Genomic DNA, 10,879 nt, shown 5'->3' with positions numbered 1-10,879 from the left:
CCATGAAACTTTCAGTTTGGCATTTACTGGTGATTATTTATCGATTTCGGTCACTTTTTCCGATTTCTTTTTATTTTCATTACTTTTATTTAAAAAACCAAAATCAATTTTTAATAGAAGCTAATGATTCAAGTATATTCTGACCTTTTTACTTTCAACAACTCGACCTATTAAATAAAAAATCAATTACAACAGTTTTTAATACCATTAAATACTTAATAAACTAATTAAAATTAATTTAAACGATCAATTAGTTAATTATAATAATCAATAAAAAATTAATATATACAAACACATAATTAAAATTGTAAAATGATAAAATATCATTTTAATATATAGTACTTAAGTTTAATAGCATTGATGCGCCACGCAGCTCGCTTACAGTGATCAAACAAACATTATTTTATAAAATGAGTAAATATTTATTTAAAAATAATTAGAAATATATAAAATATAAAATATATTTAACATAAAACGTTGTTGAAAAGAAAAAATGATAGAACTTAATATTTGGAAAGTGGTTTGGATCCAGCCAAACGTTCTAGTGACCACTTTCCAAATATTTAGTCATTTCTTTTTTAATGAAATTTTTTCAACAGTATTCATCAGGAGGCGTTGATTTTCAAGAATATTTTTAATTTTAAGGTTGTTCTATATACATTTTTGATTGGCGTGAGACTTCCTTAAGAAGATTCTTAAATGTTCATTGGTGAAAAAAAAAATTTATAAAAAAAAGCGGTTTTCCAGATAAGAATGGTTAAAGTTAGAATTGAATTTCAAAAACTACTATTATACCCTTTACTCTATTGATTTAAAATTTGGATATGTTATAGGTATCCATATTTTACCTGCCATAGTTACTTTTATTTTTTGAAATTCTTGTTAATTTTCCCAATTTTTATTGTTCACTTTCAAGTACAGTGGAGTAAGAAAATGTACCTGGGTGTAAACAATGAAAATTGTGAAAATTAATGGGATTTTCGAAAAATAAAAGTAACCAAGCAGATACTAATAAAAAATCCAAATTTCAAATCGATAGAGTAAAGGATATAATCGCAGTGCTTGAAATTCAATTTGAAACCTTAATCATTCTTATCTGGAAAACTGCTTTTTTTTTTTTTTAAATTTTTTTTTCACCAATGAATGTTTTAGAAGATTCTTAAAAAAATATATATATACTGCGGCATCAAAATATATACCAAGACATTAATTACTGTCCGCAACCATATGAAACCGATCGCGATGTAAGGTAGGGAAGTGTAAAGTGTTCAATAGTTCAAGTAGTATCTATGGTCGTGGTTTCACCGTTTTCTTGTAAATCGAGATTTCGTAAATTGGGAAAATTATGTAGTTGTGCTCGAGTTATCTCAATTTTCATTTTTCATAAACCCAATATTGAAGGTTAAGTTTTTGACGAGATTTTGGTCGCAGCCTTTTTGATTCCCAGCCGTTTTTAAAAAAATCGAAAAAAGGTTTTCACTTTCAAATATTGGTTCGAACAATAACTCTAACTCTAACGTGTCCTATATCAATATGAAATCGCATTCGCTAACATTTTTAGACTAGCAGAAAATTTAAAAATGCAAATATAGGTCCACCTCAACAACACTTTCCATTGCTCCAGCGAATCTTATACAAACATGATGACGATATTTAAATGCAATTTCTTAATTAATACTAATAATTGATTAATTACTATAATAATTTACATAAAAATAATTGTAAAATAAAGGACTGCTTGTGTTTTAAGTAGTTTCAACATCCCACGCACCTGAAAGGTGATATTTGCGTCATTAATCAAATGCATTATTTAATTATAAAAATTGTTTAACTTTAATTTCCACTTCAAAAATTAATGTGTATAATCCTAATGTGTATAATTGCGGTTTTTGAATAGAATTATTGTTTAAGAGAAAAAGAAAATGTTTAATAAATCGACGTGAATAATAATGCTATTAACATATGTTTTCCTTGCTTTTAACAATACAAACACAGATGTTCATACTTTAGATTTCATTGTCTTTAACTATGCTTACTAGTAGGTATACCTGGTAATTTCACGAAACATTGAAATTTTAAGTAGGTAAATAGGCCAATAGAATAATGGAAAAAAAAGGTTTACGTGTTGCTGTCGGTTACAGGTCAGAAGTGGTTTAAACCTAAGGAGGGGAGTTCTCACATAATTGACCTGCCGAGTCTGCTCGTCCGAAACCTGGGGACTGTAGTTATTCAGCAAATTCGGCTTTTTTGCTTTTTTGTAAGCGATGCAACTCGTAAATGGGGCACTTTAGGATACTGGTGCTGTGGAACTTTTTGTTCCTTATGTTTTTCTAGAACTGCGAATGAAAAAAAGAAACCAATACAAATTTCTTGTTGCAAATTTTTGCGAAAAAAATGCCGAGAAAACGCTATTTTTAAAATGAATTCATTCGTTTGCAATTAATTGTTTAAACAAAAATTTACCCCTACATATTGTAGCTTATACCTCAAACAACAAAATTAGCTTTGAAACGGTTCATTTGATCTAATAGTTTTTGCACAGTTCCATTTTGCACTAGGTGTCTGAAAAAAGTGATTGACTTTGAGCAGGCCGCAAGGTCTGAGTTTTTATCCGATCGTAATCTCAATGACGGGAATCGAAATAACAAAATAACGATTTTATTTATCAATTTTGTCGCCTATACCCATATTCAATATTAACTACAGTACAGCGGCTTAAAAAAATGGCGAAAATTCTTTAGTTGCAAAATTAATTTTCTCAACGAATTTTCAACTTAACGAGATGCGGTTCTAAAATTTGGTAAACATGTCGAAACTAATTTCAGCTGTCATGCAGATCTTGAAGAGCTTCTCGAGGAAAATATGGATCAAATAAATCAAACGGATAACAATCCTGTATTAATGTAAAAGCCCTTCCGACAAAAGACACTATCATTTGTGGTGTAACGATATTAAACCAGACAGTAGCGTAGCTCGCCTTAGAACGGCCCGGTATCAAAATTACTTGGGGGGCCCAAATTAAGGATAAAGATTTATCACAATTGAAACAAAAATGCTTGCATTAAATTAAATTAAATATTTTTCACTTTAGTTATCACTTGCTCCTAGAAATGGAGCTAGCCAAACAAATTAAATATATACTTTTTTAAATCTTTTTTTTCCGGCAAATTGATTTATTAAATCATAGCTGAAGATGATTTCAGTTTTTCTAAAATTACTGCCTCTATAGACAATAGTGACAAGTCTGATAGCCTTTCCTGTCCCATCTTTCAAGTCCTTAGGTAATTTTTTACCAGTTTTAATTTTGAAAAACTTCTTTAAGCTGTTGCGGTTGTGACTGGAACGGTTAAGAATAGAAAGCATGCTGTTATTACTTCCGGAAAACCGGATGCATGTCTATTAAATTTGATAAGCAATAATTATATGAGCTTCTTATGGAATGCATTTTTTGAATTTCAGATTTTAAGCATGTTTTCAGAGCAATTAATTGTTCACAACATTTTACTAATTTTTCCTTACACGCGTTAGGAGCCTCTGTAGTCCGGGGGCCCCGTATCATTGATACGGCTGATACGGCGGTAGGTACGTCCTGCAACCACATGAATTTCACATATCGAATAAAGATTTTACTATTTGATATTTATTTTTCCCGACCTTGAATAATACGCATAGTATTACCAAAAAATTATCAAAACTTATATGTTCCCACAATATGGAGTCAAATGTTTGATTATAGATAAAATTAATGAAGGTCAACGTTTTTTTTTTCTCCATTAACTTTTTGCATGAAGGAGTGGCTTTGTTTACAAATGACGTCTATATACGAGGAAAGTGTGTTGAAATTTTTTTCAGTATTTTATGTTAAATATATTTTATTTTTACAGTAATCATGAGAATTTTGTAACGAAAAGGCTCTAAATTCACTAAATAATCATTGGCAATCACAACGATTTGTACCCATTAACTTAAATAATCACACAGGTACCTACTCTAACAGTCGAAAACTCTTCCTAAATATTTTAAGTTCATATATCGCGACTTAATAATCATTTTTTCAGTCTTAAGCCATTGCATTACTTGTAGGAATTATTGTTATGTTTGGCGTAGGATTCTGTAACGTAAATGTTTCCTCCTGTTTCTTTTCTTTATGTGGAGAATTTGGTACAGGACTTTCTTGTTCTTCTACTGTGGCTGCCAATGGTTTGTTACCAGTTTCTGGTAAAAATAATACAGAAATTCCACCAATAATACCACAAATGCCTAGTATTCCCATTGGAACACGAACATCCATCTCAGACTATAACAAAAACATTATGTTAAATAAAAAAATGTTAACCGTTTAAGGATTTACGAGTGCCAGGGCCACTTGTGATAAAAGGCTTGGTTTTTTTTTTATATAAAGTTGGAAAAGTCTTAATCAATTCAGAAAATTTTAGGGAGGGTTGCCAAATTATTAAAATAAATAAATTACTTCAAATATTTAACATTGGTCTTATGGGAAAACGACAGATGAATGATCTGTTTTCATAGATTTCTCCAAAACTAGTCGGTGGAAATTAAAAAAAACTATTTACATTAAAGTTAAAACCCTTAATAAATTATTCAAAACAAAAAAAACTCGTAGTGCCCGACTAATTAAGGATGTATGAGCAAGGTAGTGTAGCCACAATTTAAAAAAAATATATATATTTTCAATTTGGACGGTGAATTATGATATAATTCGAAGTAAGACGAAAAGACGAAATAAGACGAAAAGTAGAAATACAATTTTTTGATTTCTGGAGTAATTTTCAAAATATACAAATTGAAAATATTGTTTAATTATTTTGCTTTCGATATTTCGAAAGGCAAGGCAGATATCGAAAAACTTTATTCTTATTTTTCGTCTGCATTCATGAAGTTATAACAAAATTCATCATCAAATTTGAAAATAAGGCGCAAATAATTTCAATCACAAGTCTAAAAGGCCTTGGCGCTCGTACTATCTTAATATGTATCGGGAATAAGATAAACTTACCAAATTCCATAAATATGGCACCAACATTAAAGCTATTCCCGCTGAAACATTACTTGCTCCAACACCTAAGTTACGTATTACTGTTGGAAATAATTCGGCTGTAAATACAGGCATGACTGCATTACTTGAGCTCACACTAAATTTTCCCATATGTGCACAAGCTGTTTTTAACCATTGTATATCTACATCTGAATCAAAATAGTCAGCGATGGTTGGGATGATGACACTTAATAGACAAGCCACACCAGCAAATGCTAAAGTTAAACATAGTGGCCATCGGCGACCACCTCGCATTAAAAAGAGAATGCTGACAGCAATGGATGGAATTTCCACAACACCTGACAATACCTAAAATTAGGAACAAAATTGTGATTTTAGTTTGAGTAAGATTTCAAATTTTTCCTAACCACATAAATTTTCAAACATAAACTTATTCTGTCATATCCATATCGATTATATGTATACACATCCACATCCTGTCTCTGTCTTGCGAGACTAATTTTGGATCTCTGGAAGACAGAGTCTAAGATCCGAATTAAGATACTCCTTTGTCCTTTGCGTTTTTTTTTATGAAATGTAAAAGGTTAACCAATATCTCTGCAGTGGGTTGCTAGAAAAATGTGCTCGAGTTTACTTTAAGTGAAAATTAAAATTTTTTGAAATTTTTCGGTGACTGGCTAGGTTAAAGACTTTAAGTCTCCTCGAAAATAAAAAAAAAAGGAATATGCAGCAGTTAAGCTGCCTGCCTCTTTTCATTCACTATTATCTAAAATAAAATATGGCCCCATTGGAACTTGACTCACTCACTGACTGACTCACTAACTTTTTCATTGAACCACCTCCCCCCTCGAAAATGGAAAAAACTAAAAAGCGCCCTTAATTTGAAAGGGTTTTTAAAGATGAGAGACAAGATTACTTTTGCTTAATTTAAAGAACATATCTAGCGAAACCATTTTATCTTTGTATTCGTAGTAGGAAACTAGAATAACAACCTAAGTGTAAAGAACAATCAATCCATGGTTTCGATGGATAATCCCTCGCGTTCAGAAGGCTTTTATTTGCAAATAACCTTACACTTGAGGATGTGACTTTGTCAACAGTTCAATGATTGTAATCAATACATTTAAAAAAAATTTATTTTCGTATTTTGAAATAAGGAATAACTTACCGAATTAATATACAAATCACCGCCAATATTAGAAATATTTAATACCAAACCATAGTATACCAAATAAACTGAAAACCATATGATAAACAAGAAGAAAATATTTCGACGCATTTGACTAGTACGAAATAGGTCAGCAACTCCAGCCGACTGATGTCCATCTGTTTGCAACGTAGGAACTTCTAACTGTTTGTCAATATTATCAGGTAAATCGCGTCCATTATAAAGTGAAGCTTCTTGTAATATTTGTAATACTTTCATTTTTTTTCCAGTGGCCAACAACCATCGAGGTGATTCCGGTAAAACCCAATATAACGTCATAAATAAAATCCCCGGTAATGATATCGCTAATTGCAGATCACGCCAATCTCGTAATAAATATGCCATACCAGAAATTGTGATATAGCTTAAAGGTACTGGAAATAAGTAAGAACATCCAGCAATTGTACGCCAATGGCCACCCACAATTTCCATAGTTAATACAAAACCACTGAACACCACTGACACAGATATAAATCCAAGACAAGCGCGTAATATTAAATATAGCTCAAACCATGGACAAAATGCAATACAAACACCAATTATTGTTTGAATTGTTACGGAACCCATTAAAGTTCTTTTACGCCCATAACGATCGGATATAACACCACTGACAAATCCACCAATTGCCACACCAGCTAAAAACATCATTTCCGCTATGTTAATCAATTGTTTTTTATCACACACTAATTCCCATTGTGACACAACTGTTTCAGCATTAATTCCTTCGAATTCCCACTGCGTACATGGGACTAAACTTGCACCGACAGTCGATACAGTTCCATCAATAAAATCTTTCGACGAATAATTATTCCAATTTACATTGTAAATCGAGCATTCATCGACGGGCTGCGAAATGTTTATCCATTTAGTGACGGGAACATCGATTAAGTGAGCAGGACGTCCACACCAATGGTTGCGTGGTGCAGCATGAAATGTTGGTGCAAATATATGCCATGTACAGGGGATATTGAACAAGGAGAGTAGAAACGTTAGTTTGAATTGCCATCGCCCAAAATTTCCAATGGCTGCAGAAATTATATCATCTTCTTCGTCATCAGATTGGTGTTTTTGTTTACCATCTTCAAGGGGTAACTCCTTGACAGATGACTGGTGCATCTTCATGCTTCGGTATCCTAAAAAATAAAGAAAAAATAATATTAGATTTGAAAGAAACAATCTGTGCAATACAGGCAAGAAGCAAAAGTCACATGCACTTTGGAAATTTCAAAAAAGATAACAAAAGAAAAGTTGTTTACTCGCCCGCATATGAAATTTTTTTTTTGAAGTTTTATTATGGGGGCCCTTTTATTGTGGAGGCCCCGAGGCTGTACCTAAACCTTCAAAATTACTCGACACCACTTGAAGCCGATATATTTAATTTCTTGTGGTCATAATTTTATTAATAATAGTTTTTATTTAGCATACAAAACATTATTTTTACTGATTGAGAAAAAAAAAAGAAATACTTCAAATTACATTTCACTGAGTGTTCTGAGTTATGTTTATGTAAATTTGAGAGAAAAAAAAACCACGCATATCTTATACATACATATTATATTTTAAATTAATTATTTGCTAAAAAAATAATTATTGTGTCAGAGTGTTCAAAAAAAATAAAAAAGATAAACAAGTGAAAACAAACAATTGACTGAGTTAATTGTTGGAATGCCATATATATACAGTGTTGATTACTCTGTCACATTACATACATGTCACAAATATATAACTAATATAGTCATAACATACATAGTATACAATTTGCGCTCTCACGGGTAAACATGTTTGATGAATGATGTTTACGAAAAAATAATTCAAACAAAACGTGTTTATTTTTTTATAAGGAACATTTTTTACATATAAACTTTTGTTCTATCTCTAACGGTTAACCACCAAGAGGTAAAGTTTACCACCAAGTAGGACCAAGATGGGTCCTACAGACCTAAGACCCAATTGACCTATGTTGCTCATTTACAAACTTGACCTCACTTTTTACGTCCATAGCACGCTATAAAATTTCAGCTTGATATCTCTTTTCGTTTTTGAGTAAACGTGATGACAGACGGACAGACGACAGACAGACGACAGACAGAGAGAGAGACATCCGGAAATGGACTAATTAGGTGATTTTATGAACACATATGCCATAATTTTTTTCGTAGCATCAATATTTTTAAGCGTTACTAACATAGGACTAAACTTAATATACTATGTATATTTCATATATACATGGTATAAAAATACAGGCAGACTGAATCAAGCTTTTGCGATATGCGATTTATCAATAGCACTTTCAGTTTTGTATTTTGATTAATTGCGCTGCGATTTAAAACAAAACTTTAATTGGTATATTTCATGCCTAGGCCTATTTGGGAAATGCATAAGCTCAGTGGCATACTGGAGAAAGAAAATCATTTTTCGTATGAATCACTCATAAATGAGTGCGTATTAGAAATAGTATAAATTGAAAAAAAATTATTTTCTACTTTTTAATACAACAAATGCTTGCCCCTCAAAAGTATTTTGTATTTAAATTTTGCAAAAGTATTTTATATTTAAATATGTTAATTAAGATTCGATTAATTTGATAAGAAAAGTTTGTATTTTTAATTTGAAAAAAAAAAAAAAAACATGAAATCTTTCACCGTTACGCAAGTTTAAAAATAGTAAATGCACTGGAAAATAGTTTTTATACTATGTATATATATATGAAATATACATAGTATATTAAGTTAAGTCCAAAGTTTGTTGCGCTTAAAAATATTGATGCTACGAGAAATATTTGGTTTAGGTGTTCATAGAATCACCTAATTAGTCCATTTCCGTATGTCTGTCTGTCTGTCGTATGTCGTGTGTCGTGTGTCGTGTGTCCGTCTGTCCGTCTGTCATCACGATTACTCTAAAACGAAAAGAGATATCAAGCTGAAATTTTTATAGTGTGCTTAAGACGTAAAAAGTGAGGTCGAGTTCTTAAATGAGCAACATAGGTCAATTGGGTCTTGGGTCCGTAGGACCCATCTTGTAAACCGTTAGAGATAGAACAAATGTTTAAATGTAAAAAATGTTCCTTATAAAAAAAATAAACAACTTTTGTTTGGAACATTTTCTTGTAAACATCACTGTTTACCCACGAGTATTAATATGAGAATATCAGTTATGCGTGTGTGGCTATTTAAGAGTGGAAATCTTTCTTTATTTACGTGACGTCAACAAAACAAACGATTGCGTCATCAAAACTGTCTATACATGGTATTTCAACAATTAACTCAGTCAATTGTTGGTTTTCACTTGATCTATAAAAATTTACTCGTCCAAATGGATTTAAGGGTAATTTTAGAACCATTATTGCTGTGAAAAATATAGATTTCGACCAGGAACATGGGTGATAAATGGGGTAGGATTTAAGCTGTCAAGGTTGAATTATGATTTCGAAAGAATTGATCAATGGGCTTGGGCCAAATCATTTAGTGTTGATAAGCATTGCTATATAAAAAGTATTTATATGCTAAAAATAAGGAGTATGCTTTACAAGGACTCAAATCTATCTCTCCCACTAATAAAATTTGTGGATACATCTTTGGTTCGTTCTCACTATTTAATTGACATGGTTCCTGCTTTGTAGGTAGTATTTTCCCTCAAAATAGTACCAACCTTTGACTTGGTACTAACATTAAGGATGTATTATACAAATACATACTCAACGTAATCCAAAACATTAATTAAAATTTTTTAAACCAGGTTACACATCAAGCAAAATTATGTTCATTTTGAATAAACTCATATTTAACGTTTGTCAAATAACTTATAGTATAAAAATAATAAAAAAAGAAGCTTTATTGCACTAAAAATGGGGTTCGGCCTGACAACCGTTCGCATGAGAAGTTAGTATCACATATACTATAATACCAATATTATTAAAGTTATAATTATAACATCCTTTATCCTCTGGTGATTCTGGCCAGGATATTAGAATAAAATTAATAAACTATTGTAGAAGTAGGTCAAACCTCAAAATTGACTTTATTACATTGTTAATAAGTTCATATAAGCGTGTTAAAAAGAAGGTTGTAGTTTAGGGCACCGCATGTCCATATTGGCTTCGTATGCCCTAGTTGTTTTAATCCAGATGATTTGCGTTAAAATAAAATTTGATTATCCACTTGAAGGTCGTCGACAATTCATCACTTTGTTAGATATTTGATGATAATATAGATTACACTGGTATAAGGGAAAGTTGCTTTTGTTTATTTCAACTTCTGGGTAAAATATATCGAAAAGTAAGAAGTTTTGAGTTTTATGGCCATTGAGACTTTTTTTTACAATTCTAGAACAAAAATTTCCTAAATTTTTTAAATATTTGCAAATTTTACCATCAGTAATGTGCAGTTCTTTACATTTTATAACTAGTATTTAATTTGTATTTAAACTACGATGAAGGACAAATCAGGCTTAGCGAATGGTAAACTAGACCATAAAAATATTTGCTGTCACATAATAATAATTGTAATTCATGACTGATCAAAAATTATTATTTAGATTTTCTGCGTCGTTTAACTCACAAAACAAGGTTTGTTTTAAGTAAATGATTTAGTCACGTTTTTCTTAAACTGTATAAAGATAGCGCGGATTCAGATTTTTTTTTAAGGGGGCAGTATAAA

The 10,879-nt window shown here is 31.2% G+C and overlaps 1 protein-coding gene across 1 annotated transcript in view; it reads right to left on the bottom strand.

Moving 5' to 3' along the window:
* Positions 1 to 1,131: 1,131 nt before the first annotated feature.
* The window catches only part of LOC123301840 (organic cation transporter protein-like), a 32,869-nt gene continuing 23,121 nt past the window's right edge, over positions 1,132 to 10,879 (bottom strand). Inside the window, exons 2-4 of the mRNA XM_044884759.1 lie at positions 6,186 to 7,357; positions 5,018 to 5,365; positions 1,132 to 4,297 (exon numbers count right to left, since the gene is read on the bottom strand). Of these exons, the coding sequence (XP_044740694.1) occupies positions 4,061 to 4,297; positions 5,018 to 5,365; positions 6,186 to 7,357 (1,757 nt within the window). The 3' untranslated portion in view covers positions 1,132 to 4,060. The remainder of the gene's footprint in view (positions 4,298 to 5,017; positions 5,366 to 6,185; positions 7,358 to 10,879) is intronic.

This window comes from Chrysoperla carnea, chromosome 5, assembly GCF_905475395.1.
Source record: "Chrysoperla carnea chromosome 5, inChrCarn1.1, whole genome shotgun sequence".
NCBI classification, from domain to species: domain Eukaryota; kingdom Metazoa; phylum Arthropoda; class Insecta; order Neuroptera; family Chrysopidae; genus Chrysoperla; species Chrysoperla carnea.
The sequence above is the reverse complement of the archived record's forward strand: the minus strand, read 5'-3'. Positions and strand labels throughout refer to the sequence as shown.